Below are 14,510 nucleotides of genomic sequence, written 5' to 3' on the forward strand. Positions count from 1 at the left end.
GCTGCCTGGAGGAAAAGAATCTGCAGGTGCTGGTCAACAGCCAGTTGAACATGAGCCAGGTGTTCATATTCACACACACCTGAGCACACTCATATTAGTATGTGCCCAAGCACCCAAGAAGGCCAAAAGCATCCTGGCCTGTTTCAGAATTAGTGTAGGCAATAGGACCAGAGAAATCTAGGGAAATGATCATCCCCTTATACTTGGCACTGGTGAGGCCATACATCAAATATTGTGTTCAGTTTTGGGAACTTCACTACAAGACAAACATTGAGGTGCTGGAGCCGGTCCAGAAAAAGGCAACACAGGTAGCCTAGAGCACAAGTCTTATGAGAAACAGCTGAGAGAACTGGAGTTGTTTAGTCTGCAGAAAATGAGACTCATGGGAGAGCTTACCACTCTCTGTAACTACCTAAAATTGAAAGAAGGTTCTATCGAGATGGGTGTCAATCTCTTCTCCCAAGGCATAATCCGCAGGAAAAGAGGAAATGGCCTCACATTGTGCCAGGGGAGGTTTAGATTAGATATTAAGAAAATTTTTTCATCAAAATTGTTGTCAAGCACTGGACTACACTGCCCAGGGAAGTGGTTGAGTCACCATGGAGGTATTTAAAAGATATGTAGATGTAGCACCCAGGGACACAGTTTAGTGGTGGATTTGGCAGTGTTAAAAGTTAGACTTGATGATCTTAACAGTTTTTTCCAACCTAAACAATTCTATGATTCTCTGACAAAAACACAACACTAAATTCTCTGGGTTTGATCAAGTTCCTTCAAATCCACCCAGAGAACTTTATCACTTCAATTTTATTACTGTGGACTTCAGCAGTTACTCAGAAAGCAGTTATTTTACCTACAGCTTTCAGAAAACTTTTTTTCTTTTTTAAGTTTGAAGCAGCATTATAAATATGGAATTAACTTCTTTAAAACAGATAGCAAAATAAAATTTAGGAAACAATGTTGAAGAATTTAATTTAATAATATATAAATCAGAAAAAGATATACCAAGATATACCAAGCTCAAAGATCCAGCTGGGAAATTAAGTATTGTGCAAGTTACATATTCTTTTCTCTCTGCTAACATCCTTAATGTTAATATGATCCATGTCATAAACTAAAACAGCTACGTCCCAGAATAAAGTAATTTCTCAGAAATGAAGCAAGGAAACTGGTGTATATTTAATACACAACCGGTTAATCATCATTATTACCTAGAATAATAGATAGGAAAGCAGAATTGAACACTTGCAAACTATTCAAGATCATTCAGCTGCGTTCTGTTTGTTTTAAAGTCTGCTCAAATGGTGTATTTTTACATGTATATCTCGTAAGAACTTTTAAATCGGAACAGTAACACTACCTTATCTGCCTTTAAACATCTTTTTTCATGCCGAGGAATACATATTTGCATACATATTTGACAGTCTTTGATTTTCTCATACGGGTAAGAGTTGATACAGCTGGAGATGGGATATTGTTAAGAGATTATGACAGTGGAGATCAAACACTGATGAATTTAGCTGCATTCTACTGAACCCTTTGTAATTAGGAAATCAACACAAGACACAGGATGCCATGGCATCTTTGGGTTTTTTTCTGCTGAAAATGGAACTGCAGAAAGATGGTCTACCCTTATCGCTGTTGTGCACTTTAAGCTTATTTTGACAAATGAGAGAATCCAGGGGTTTTGACACAAGCACTTGCCAAGTTGTGTGATTTTTCTAACTCTCAGAAACATTAGGAAGTTCATCTTGAGATATTGTGGGTGGGTATTTCCATCTAAAATAATAATAATATTTTTTGGGCAGGGTTTTTTTTTCTTGTGTTTTTGTTTGTTTGGGTTTTTTTTAATATTGCACATTAGAGTAAAACTGGAGCATCAAAAATTAGAAATTCAGATTTGAGTACATTTGAGATCTACCAAGAATTGAGGTAAATTGGTATTAGAATTTTAGATCCAACATATAAAGCATGCGCTCAGTCCATCATACCACATTGCTAACGACTGTAATCACTACTGTCACAAAGTAGCATGTTGTAAAAACATTCACCTTCTTATTTTACACAGCTGAAAAATGTTAGGACCACTTGAACTGTATATTGCATACTCTGTGTTATTTCTTTTGGTGAGAAGGGCAGAGAAGTAATGAAGTTGAATTTGAGCAATGTAAGGGCTCGTATTAAGTCAATGATCTTTTTAGTAGTAACAAAAGTTTTTCTCCTAATAATAAGCTTTTAAAGACAGTGATGCTCTGGGATCTCTCAGCCTTACCACTTTCCTGTTGCAAACTCTAAGAAGACAAAGTTCAATGAAGTTCAGACTTCAATTAGATAATTACATACTGCTCCTGGAAGGGAAGGCAGAGGCTGAAGCAGAAGCATTTCTCTGTCACTATTTGGTGCACAGTAATGGTGCATAAACTTAAACAAAAGGTGCATGTAGCTAAAACAAGAATCAAAGTCATTAAGTTCTGTGAACTGAAACTGACTGAAATTTACTTACATATATCTCCTCAGCTAATTTCCTACTTATGCACCAGTGAAAAATATTATATGGTTGGAAGGGCAGAAAGTGTACCTGTGAGTATCAATCTGCTCATTTCTCTGCATTTCTGTACAGCTTTAATTTCCTTGTTTTGTTAGTTAGCAGTTTTGTTGCTGCCAACTCAAACCGTTTTTTTTTCTCTGACCTGTGTTCCAAATTAGATTTTAAGATTCTTTGTCCCTACTAAATGCAGATGTAATTCAATAAAAGGGGAGTTCTTTTAAGTAGAGGCAGAATCAAATACCAGAATTCAGTTACTGATTTTTCAACCACACTTACAGATACTAAAAGTTAAATAGGTCAGAAAAGATTTAATATACATTCTGGACAAATGCATAGAAAAGGTTTACAATAGACTTTGCTGATATAGTTTTGCTCTGAGTGTGATCCAAATAAGGATTAGTCAGTTGTTTCCAGTCATGTGGATTTTGCTGTACTCCTGCATTATTTAATAAGACATAAGAATTTCACAATGAATAATTTAATTATTTGCTGCATACTTCATCCCAAGAAAAGAGGTACTTTAAGTTACTTCCTTACCTTGTTTTCTTTGAGTATGCCTCTGTCACTGAAAAAAAAAAAATCTACCCTATGTTTTATATTACACTAGTGCTTTTATTACTACACCACCAGTGTTTGCCTGTTATTTTAATGGGACTACCAAGTCAAAAGCTTTTTTTCTATCTTTTATAGAATACTAAATGTTGCATAAAAAAATTTAACAGGACTTCCCTATACTCTAGACTGCAAGTTACATTATAAAAATGGTGTGGTTATAGTAATTTCACTTGCTTCATGAGCTCAAGGAAGTACTTGATCTCTATTTATTAACACGGGATTTGCAGGAACCTACTACTGGGGGAAACTGCACAACTGCAAGATAAAAATTATATAGCATTTCTGTCTAAAAAGCATGTGGGGCTACTGAGCATTAGAAGCCTATTATGTTACATTGCCAAGTTGTTGGAAAAATGACAATCATCAAACTAGGATAAATAAACAGAAGCATACCTTTCAGAACACTTAAATATGCTTCTGCACTCTCCACTCTTGGGATTTCCTTAGCTGAAGGTTTGACCAGTTTTGGACTTCCTATATAATGAAATGTATGGATAAAAAGTGGAAGGAGTGTAGAAGAAAGGAGAAACTAGATTAGAACTCTAAAAATATGGACTAAAGAGGAAAGAAAATAAAAGGTATGACACAGATATAGCTGATTCTGCTAAGAGATCTCTCCCACCTTTATGATTCTAAGACAATAAATAGAAAACAAGACATCTTTAGTTTTAGAATATGCATGTTAAAGGTCCACTATGCCTTACACAGAAAGTAACTTGTAGGTTTTGAAAAATTGTAAAACTCTTCCAGAAGAAAAATACTCTGTAAGTATGAGATCCTCCTTAATCTTAGGAATTCTGCTAGTCTTCAAAAGATCAATACAGGAAACTAGCTTATTTGTATTTTCACGATGACACATGAAGTTTCTGGCAGTATGAGGTGTGAAGAAAACTACTTTGCTCAGAACGATCTCCTGCTGTACACCTAAGCTACTCTGTTGGATACCCTATTCAAATATACATTTTCCAGGTAAACATCTTTTCCGTTACTGGTCTATAGTCACTACGTATGAGTGTAAATTTGTTTAGTTCCTAAAGAAAGTTAACAAATCACTGTAGGGATAGACTGATGTAAACTAGTAAAAAAAGTCAAAAGTCAGAGGATGGTGAGACTTGCCAGACAATTTTAGTGAAGCCTCAATGGTAAGCTTTGTTTGCACAAATCAATTTTTATCTTTCTTACCCAACATCTTTCTTTCTTAGTGTCCTCACATTGTTATTATTTGTTAAAATTATCAGTTTCTTTTGTATTTTTTCTAAATCACATCAATGGAAAAGAGAAATTCAGGTGACTACTACAGCAATTAACTTTTTATGGTATCCAGTATTTACTCCTTGTTCATTGATCAAAATAAGATGGATGTCTAGTGAAATTTCTGTAATATTAAATATCACAGAAGCATTCTTCTGTCCATTTATGGGAAACCCTGTAAACAATGTAAATATATCAAAACAACTATCTTAAGTGTAAACTGGTTTCTCACAGCCAAGCACATTATGCATGAAAATCCCTAGAATATTCATGCATAGAGAAACATGAGTTGGTGATAATCTGAGATTATAAGTGGACAGAGGGAAATGAAATTAACATTGGTTCCTGAAGCATACATACAGCAGTCCTTTATATCACTATCCTACCATTAGATGGGAAGTTACAATTGTTTCATTTAATGCCATTGCAAACATCTGAGAGAGAGCACTCACACAAGTGCATCTGCAAAAAGGCATCTCAGTCTTAAATTTGATATAAAAATGAGTACAGTTCAGTAGAATATTTATCCTCCTTCCATTTACTGCCATAATTTCTTACTAGTTGCACTCCTATTCACTTCTATAGAAAGTCCTTCCACTGTTTCTTGAGAACTAAACTGTTGCCTTGAAAACTTGGTGCTCCTTTACTTTCAAAGTAGAGAAAAAAATTAGTAAATAAATCAGAGAAGTTGATGAGTTTAACCTAAAATTACTAGTTTAGAACTAATAATTGAAGATGATGATGAACAGGTCCAAAATAGGAAGCAATTTTAATACCAACAGCTCTCAATCTCATAATTTTTTTTTTGTCAGCTGCTGCAAACATGTGAACATGACCACATCCCAAAACGTAGGTGTAATAACCTATGGTGATAACTGAGTGATGTGCATCCAGTGATATCTCAGTTTCAAAACCTGACAAAACCTGAAAATTTTCATCCCTCTAACATATCCTACGGAGTGGAAAATGCACTTTTTCTCGTGAACTTGCAGATCCCTTAAGCACAGCTTTTCAGCACTTTCTAGTCTCCTGAAACTTGTCTCTTATATTTAATATAAACTTACTTGTTAATTGACCTGCCTAACTCCAATTTCAAAGCTGGATTTACTTTCCTATGACTGAATGTGTTTTGGTTCTCTTTGCATATGTGTGTTTAAGTACACATCCAAATATTACTATTACCTATAAATAAGCAATCTAAACAAGTATCGCTAAATGTAGTTTCTCTAGATTACCATAAGAGCTTTGGAATTAATCCAGCCATTGTGGTGATTCACTATATTACCAAAAAAATGAGCCCTCATTCTCAGAAAAAAAACAGCATTTCTGTTTACAAGCATAAACTCTACTAGAAATGCTCTATTTTTTTTTTTTGAGCTGCAATATACGTCATACTAATTAAACTGGCAAAGGAAAGTTGACGTTCCTCATGTCAACATGTACCAGCCTGTTCTGAACCCATTCTATCAAGTTATATGGAATGGGATTTGTCCAACACCCTTTCTTCATGAAACTCTTACCATCCTCTAGCAAAAAAATCAGTCTTGCAACTTCTCCATCAAGATAATCTGTTTAGCAAATGGTTCTGCCTTGCTTTTGGACCTATACATTCCAGCTTCCTCTCACTTTTACAGTTCTAACACATCAACACAATCTCACAGGTTTTCCAATCACCTGCTAGCTCCAAAGTCTTCTCTAGCAGAAGGGGCACCATGTAGTTAAAATTATTTAACTCAATTTAAGATAACTTTTTAAGAATTGTACAAAGGTTCTTTCAGTGTTTTACATAAAATTCCCATCTAAATTACATCTCAGCTTTGCACCTGGTGTCCCAACAGAGAGACACTTAGAACTTCAGCTGCATGCCACAGAGCTGACACCATGAGTCTGGGGGTTACTTTACAGATGACTTCTTAGATAGACAACTCTACTAATACTTAAATATTGTTATCTTAAAACCTACTTTAAAAATACTAAAAGAAAAACTGCATTACATGGCTCCCCATTGGGAAATACATTAAACAGTTATGTTAACAATTTTAAGGCAGAACTTTACATACCTATGTCTTCAACAGAAAGTATTTAAGTACTGTTTAATCTCTATTTGATTATGATGGACTTTTTCTGATAAATTACCAGGCTTCTATACTAACTAGTTTACAAAATCAGCAACAGTAATTTGCAGTAACAATTCATATCAAACACATTTGAATATATGAATTTTAAAAACTAATAATTTTGCAAATTCTAACAGCATGAAAATTAATGCTATTTCTATTGTTCATGTCACACAACTCTAACAATTCAAAATGTAAGCCTTTTGAAACAAACACAAAAATAATGCCATTACAGTGACTTATTTAAAACATTTGACAAGATACGTTTCTAATTTATCTTTATGGACAATTCATAAAGAGCATTAATCCAACAGTGTTTACTAAGTTGTAAAAATTATTTGTATCTTTGAGGGAGAACTAGCATATGCCAATTATTGTAACATCTTGGAAGCCAGTACCACTTAGTAGTAAACAAAGCAATAAAACACTCCCAGACAAGTAAACAACAAAATTCTCAATTAGAGACTGCTGCTAAATTCTGAGAGTATTTTCTATTGCCCTGTAAGCTGGAAAACACTCATCTTCCTTTTCCTTAGGATGTGTGGAAGCAGCTAGGGCACAATGGATCAAGAGCAGCTTTTCAAACCAAGCAGAACAGAGAAGGGTGGATTTTTTTGGAGAAGACAGACATTTGGCAAGATTTGCGAAGGCACCATTATTTTTCCAGGTGCTCTATCTGAAGCTACAGAAACCAAAGGATTATCTAGCTAAATATTACAGTGTCATGTAGCGTCCCAGACTTCAGAAAGTAAAAACTAACATAGAATATTCTGTTTTTCTCTTAACAGAGAATAAATCCCATGGGCCACTGAAAAATTACACTGCATTCAATCTTGGATGTTATTTTGGTATCTTAACCATTTATTAAGTGGTATAACAAGATTGACACTTCAAGAAAAAAAAAACGATACTTTGGAGCAACATCCATATGTACACAACTCATTAGTAGATGCTACCTGATTAGACCTAGTCCCATACAAGAAATGGAAAGGGAGAGGAAGTATATTTTTTTGACACTGAATAGTTTTAATAGCCACTTATCAAATGTAGTTTCAAGTAGACAGCATTAGGGAACAACCAGGATTACTAGATGGCAAGAGACTTGAAGTTGCCTCACCTTTGTGCAGTTGCTTATGTATGACTATAGATGAAACACTGGTTTAATGAAGAAGCCTAGACCTGTAAGTCACTTGAGATAAAATTTAAAGGAGACCTATTGTAAAATAAAATATCATCTGGGAAACCTGATTAAAGAAAGCCTAAGGACTAAGAGATTACGATGTACCTTAAGGACAGAGCATTTTAGGAAATTACATGTCTGGTGGAAATAGAATCAATAGTGTTTCTTCTTTATTTCTTCCAATCTGAAATATCTTAATTTATGAATTAGTGAAAAATAGAACATAGAAAGTTGATATGGCAAGATGATGTAGCTGTCATATATCTAATGGCTTTCAAAAAATGCTTAGGTTTTTTTTTATAACAACCAAACCATGAATACAGACCATGCAATGATAGCTATGTGAGAAGCAAATAGTCACTGTACCTCTGAAATTTTTGAAGATAACCAGAACATCAGCTCCACTTATTGCACTAAATGTTTCTGCACTATTGACTGGAAAACTATTTGAGTTGAAGTATTTATTTCCCAGTTCCACTAGTACTATTTATTATAACATAGTAGTACCTTTTATTCTGTAATGACTTACTTCTGGATTTATTTTACACAAGAAAATAGTGCCAGGGAGAGATTAATTGACTTGCTCAAGACCACACAGTAATCAGGGAGCATACAGAAAAAAACACAGCTAGTCCCAGCCATCTTCTTGATTCCTCTTGCTTTTGTGTAGCTCTTGCAAGTATAAATTCAAAGCACCCACCTTCTCTCTTGTAAACATAGAAATAATCTTGACTTTTAAGAAAAAGACATCAGACAATGATTCTAATACACTGTTCTATGCAATGAAATGCTATTGTATTTTCTGAAGAAAATATAGCACTGTAGTAAATGAGTTGTGTATGAAGTTACTGAGGATGAAATAGAGCCAGAGTAAGCATTACAAAGGTACAAACAATGCTTCATTTTCCAAACTACAAGCACATCCTGGTTTTCAGCTAACTCAGTTTAGAATTTTTTCTGGTTGATTTTGCCTTTTAAATGTTCAGCCTCTTCAGTCTGGATTATAATGATGTACGAGACTGTTCTTACTCAAATTTTAACATATGTAATCCCTTCTCCTTGTTTCTTTTGAAAAAAAATAGAACTGTTACTATTTTAAGTTTTCTACCAAACTTAAAATAGAAAAAAACTTCAAAGTTTTATATTTGGCTTCTTAAGTGTTCCTTTCTGGTTTTCATTGAGGTTTTAAGAACTGGGATATCTTCAAAGCAAAACAAAACAAATTCTGGAGAAACAAATGCTATGGATGTAATTTTTGCAGATTTGAGCCATCCATGTAATTCTATCTCCAACACATGATGTGTACTCAGTACAATTCTAGACACAATTTTTCCCACCCTCTCATATTCAGAGTAATTTGGGGTTTTCTGAAAGACAAGCTTATCACTTTAAACCATAATAAATTCATGGAATATATTAAGAAATGTTCTTCTGATGTGCAGGTTAAATGAGGGAGAAATACTAAAAAGTCTTAATATGAATAGGGGAAAAAAAAAAGTACTTCAAAAGGGACTGGTGTCTTTTTTGAACATAGTGCGGTCTTTTTGCAGGTTATTGGTTTTACTAGAATCTTAAGAAGACATTTTGTTTTGGTCTCCAGGAAAAAAAAAAAAAAGCATTTGACCCAAAATTTGAAATGAAAGTCCTCGAACAACCAGCCTTTTCTGATATTTCTTGAACATCTTTGTAAAGCAATTATTTGTTACAATGCACTTTGGTTTTCCACACTATAGCTGTTTGTCTCATTCAGAATTACTAACTGTGAGAATTTACTTTTGCTAAGGAAGTCATGGAATTATCAATTTTATTGAGCTGCTTTACTCCACTTTGCTTTAGCACTTCTGAAAAGGAGGCACATCTGAACCATTTTACAAATCTCAGAAAATGAATATAAAATGCACTGACACCTCCCCATTTTAAAGCAGCATGTCTTGTCAAAACAACATTATTGCACTTATAAAAAGAATGCAACATAAAAAAACCAAACAAAACACAAAATACAGTTCATAGATAACTTTAAATTCCTATTTAAACTTGCAACATAAGAATTGCAATTTAAAATTTTAAAATGGCCCCAAAATCCTAACAAAAAATAGTAAGTGTACTTTCCCTTCCCACCTTGACTTCTCATCCTCTCAATTACTGATCACTTATGACATAAGGCTGAATATACTCAAACCAACCATTGCAATGTACAAAATTTAAACTTCTTTGCATTCAGAAAACAGAAATGCATTCAATCTTAAAGATAAAAACCCCCAGACACTTAGAGTTTTTTTTTGTAAAGATACAGGTATGTATTGAAAAGAGCATTAAATTAAGCATTTGTTCATTTTGAAGCATATGGTTTTACTTTCAAACCTTATAGTGAAAAATTTAACATCATTAAGTTCAGACAAGCATGAGTTCACACAAGTGATACAAAGGTGTAGCAACAGAATGGCTGTGTGAAAACCAAAGATATTAAAAGCTAGATTTAAAAGATTACAGATCTGAACGTGTAGTTCCAATTTAGAATTGTTGGACATCTCTTTATTTCTCGGTTATATACAAAGTGGAAATGAAGCCAGCATTAGGTAGCAATAGAGCAAACACTGCCACAGAGTATTCAAGTATGTCTTGCTCAGATTCATGGCCAAGGCTCCATAATAAGGAATACAGTGTGTACCACAGAAACACACAAAGCAATCTTCCTTCAGAAAGGAATCTATTATTTATTCATCGAGCATATCATGCTATAAAAATCTGATTATCCTGCAAATCAAAAATCTACAGAGTAACTGAGTATTAAGTATTATCCTTCTGCCCACCATTCTCTCCATAAATCCTTTATTCACAATGTCCGCTTAATATTCAGATACGAGTGTGTGGCTTTCCACTCAAAGGAAGTGGTTCCAGCTACTAAAAATGAAGACTGAATAATAAATTGATCAATCAAATACAATATCCTGCTGATCTTGACAGAGAATTTTATTTTACAACAGATGCCTGTGATAGCCATCAAGGGCAAAATAGGCATTAGTGAGCTACACACTGCAAAATAAATCTACAGCTCATTTAACAGGGAACAATAGACTACTTGATGACGGACTCCTCCCTCTGGCTAAGAAACCATTAGCCTATTTTCTCATCTAGGGCCATTCAAACTAGCAGGACCCTAACCCTGGATTTGCCAGACTGTCTCCCACCTCCCAGAGCTCTCATTATTTTAACTTTGTGTAAACACCACACGAATTGCGTCCTTCCCAGTCGGCACCAGCGCTGGAGGTTCCTGGGGAGCGCAGGCAGCAAGGGCAGCTCCGGAGAGCAGAGGCGGCCGGGGTGCGGAGCAGGGCGGCGGCGGGAAGCAGAGCCGGGCGGGGAGCGGAGCCGGGCTGGAAGCGGGTCCCTGCCGCCCCGCACTATCCGCCCCACTCACGGCTCCGTGCTGGCACAGACGTGGTCCCGCTCCCACCCACGTGTTTTGCGATCGCTTTTCCACCTACAGACCGGCGTGTATGGGACGACGCGCCGCCGCCCGAGCCCCAGTCACGCGTGCTCCGGAAAGCACTGCCCGGGGGCCGCGGGGAGCCGAGCTGCCCCGCTCCCCGCACCCTCCCACCCCGGGCTCCCCAGCACGGCAGCCCAGCCCAGCCCCACCTCCCCTCCGGAGCCTCTGCAGCCGCACGGAATCCCTCCCTTTCTTCTCCTGCCCGCCGCGGGAAGCGGAGTCGGTGCGACGGGGGGGTCCCGCTGTGCCCTCACCTCAGCGACCCCACCGACTCCCCTCCCCGCGGCCAGGAGCAACCATGGCGGGAGGGAGAGCGGCACCCCGCACGCACACGGCCGGAGCGGTGGGCCAAGCCGTCTCCTACCGTCTGAGGCCCTGGAAAGAGGAGGGCCAGGACATCCGCGATTTCTTCAAGCCGGGCCGGTGGCTGGTCTCTACGGCATAAGAGGCGCGGTCCATGGCTCGGCAATAGAGGTACCGCTCCGTGTCGGAATAGCCGCGGTGCCTGACGCGAGCGCTGGCCAGGCAGCGGCCACGCGAAGAGGACGGCGGCGGCGGGCCGGGGGTCTGCTGGTGCTGGAGAAACTGGTGCTGCCGCAGCTGCGAAGGGTAGTGCTGCTCATGCCGCCACAGATGCTTGGGGGCTTTCAGACCCCCGTCCCCGTCGCTATTTCCGCCGCCGTCGCTGCTGCCGGTCTGCACGGACAAGCCGCTGCCGCTGCTCTGCTCTGCTTCCATGGTGCCGCTGGGCCGGGCCGGGCCGGGCCGGGAGGCAGCCGCTGCCTTTCTCTGAGCAGCGGCGGGGAAACTGTGCTGAAAAGTTGGACAGCTCCTTCCGCACCGCCCCTCGGCCGGCTGTGGGAGCGGCTGCGGCCGGCGCGCCGCCGGGTCCTTGAGGCCACTCGGGAGGGGAGGCGGGGACAGGGGCGGGGGCCGGGGAGAGGGGCCGGCACCCGCTCGAAGCTATTTAAAGCCGGGCTGGAGCCGTCGCGGGGGAGCGCGGAGGCTGTGGTGGGGTGCAGCTGGTGAGCGGGGAGTGCAGGGGTCTGCGGGAGACGGGGGAGGGCACGGACCGGGGAGTACCAGGATGAGAAGTGAGAGCCGAAAGGCCCTCCCTGTCGCGGCTCCGGCCCGCTGAGGGGCACTGCCCTATCCCCTGTCCCTGCCGCGGCTCCGGTCCGCTTGCTCCCCGGGAGCGCCACTGCCGTCCTGGAGCCGCGGGAGCTGCTGCACGGTCGCGGCGTGTGGCCACTGGCCGGACGTGACTCCCTCCCAGGACACTCGCTGTGCAAAGCCACGGCAGGTGGCAAAGTTTCACATGCCCCAGTTCACCCAGAACTTCGCGGTCGGCTAAAAATGAGTTCTTAGTCCCTAAACTCCTCCTTCCGCCACCCCTTATTCCCTACATCATACTTTCAGTCTTTGCTACATCAGGCTTAGAAATCGTCTGTTTCCCAACTTGAAACCTTCCTCTGGTCTGTCATCTTCACCGATGAGTAAGCTTTCTCCCCCAGGGAGTAAGACTGGCTGTAAATCAATGTGAGGAAGGTTTAATTATAGCGATGCTGAGCCTAGTGCTACAGGGAAGCCTTTATACTATAAATCACTAGTTTCGGGAGTTTGTAACTGTCACACACAAAAAAATTATTTTAAGTTAGAACGTACAGAACGGGAACTTCATCCTAAAAAGGTGTTTTTTTTTTTTTTTTAATCAGTTTCACATTTCAGTTTCTTCTGTGCTCATGTGCAATCAGTAATCCAGAACAGAAGCAAATTCCATGTTTCTTTCAGGCTGCCTTTTTTATTTTTGCCCCTTTTTTCTCCATTTTTTTTGCCCCCTTTTTTTGTCCTCCTTTTGTTGTTGTTGTTGATTTTGGTTTTTTTATTTGTTTGGTTTTTTTTGTGGGTTTTTGGTTGGTTGGTTGGTTTTGTTGTCATCGTTGTTCTGGTTTTCCTGGTGTTTAGAATATGTCTTTGTCTTGTGTGGCAATAATCTATTATCTAGTGCTTTTTATTCATGACAAACTTATAATTGCTACCTCCTGACAAAATATGAAAAGAAGACATGTAGGTGTTAATTTGAAAACTTTTAGTACATATTTGTCTAGTCCTTCTGCTTGCCAGGGTACCAGTACTAAGCATGAATGCATTGCAAAAATGTCTCTCCTACAGTACCTTCAAAACACATGCACTTTCTTCCAATCAGTGTTCACTTACTCATTAGACTGTTCTGATCAGCTTCATGCACAACTTGTACTGCCTCAATCACAAAATTGGTCTTGCCATCCTTCTTTCCTTTCCATCACAGATCTGCAATCTTTTTAAAATCCATAAATTTCTTTTTGAACACCTTAGTTTCTTATTGATGGAAATGTACACCTATATTAGTTCTTTAACATGTTGATGCATTTTTTTCCATTCATCACCCTGATAGTCAGCCTTCCTTCCCAGACATACAGCTATCCAAAAATCAAGATTCACCCTCTAATAATATGCATCCAAGGTCTTTGTTTCTCCAAGTTAACAGCACTTTTCTAGATAATTTTGATAATCACCCATCATCCCTTCATTTCTTTTTTTCCCTGTCCTAATAAGTTTCTTTTTCACCAATCAGTTTCAGACAAGACACTGAGTTGTGATGCATAACGTAAATACTGGGGATGAGCTGAAGGAGTACTTCCGTTGAAGGAAACTTAAGCTTGAACTGGTATGTTTATCAAGTTCTGATTCTCCTGCTATTTATGCAGACATACAGGACTTTTTTCAAACCAGACATCTTAGATGTTACCTCTTGCCCAGCTGTAGCAGACTGGCAGCATGTGTGGGACACAGGAGAAAGACAGAAGTGAGACAAGAGGAGAGAGTAATATTCAAAATGAAATACATAATGGGATATTTCCAGTGTGGGATACAGGCATATGGAATGCACCTGCAGTACTGCACTCAGCTCTTGAGCCCCCAAAACAAGAGGAACATGGGCATGCTGGAATGAGTCCAGAATGAGAGCCCTGAAGATGATCAGGGAGCTAGAGCACCTCTCCTGTGAAGACATGCTGAGAGAGCTGAGGCTGTGCAACCTGGAGAAGGCTCCGGGGAAACCTTAGAGCAGCTTCCAGTGCCTAAACGGGAGGCCTACAAGGGACTTTTTACAAGGGTGTGTAGCGACAGGACAATGAGGAATGTCTTTAAATTGAAAGAGGATACACTTAGATTAGATATTAGGAAGAAGTTTCTTACTGTGAGGATGGTAAGGCGCTGGTACAAGTTTGCCCAGAGAAGCTGTGGCTGCACCACCCCAAGCAGTGATCA

At 39.2% G+C, this 14,510-nt stretch overlaps 1 protein-coding gene across 1 annotated transcript in view; it reads right to left on the minus strand.

The window, feature by feature from the left end:
- Nucleotides 1-11,939, minus strand: part of PDE4D (phosphodiesterase 4D) — a 397,194-nt gene extending 385,255 nt beyond the window's left edge. The window contains exon 1 of the mRNA XM_031051530.2: nt 11,566-11,939. Coding sequence (XP_030907390.2) covers nt 11,566-11,939 — 374 coding nt within the window. The remainder of the gene's footprint in view (nt 1-11,565) is intronic.
- Nucleotides 11,940-14,510: the final 2,571 nt, after the last annotated feature.

Source organism: Melopsittacus undulatus, chromosome Z (assembly GCF_012275295.1).
Source record: "Melopsittacus undulatus isolate bMelUnd1 chromosome Z, bMelUnd1.mat.Z, whole genome shotgun sequence".
NCBI lineage: Eukaryota > Metazoa > Chordata > Aves > Psittaciformes > Psittaculidae > Melopsittacus > Melopsittacus undulatus.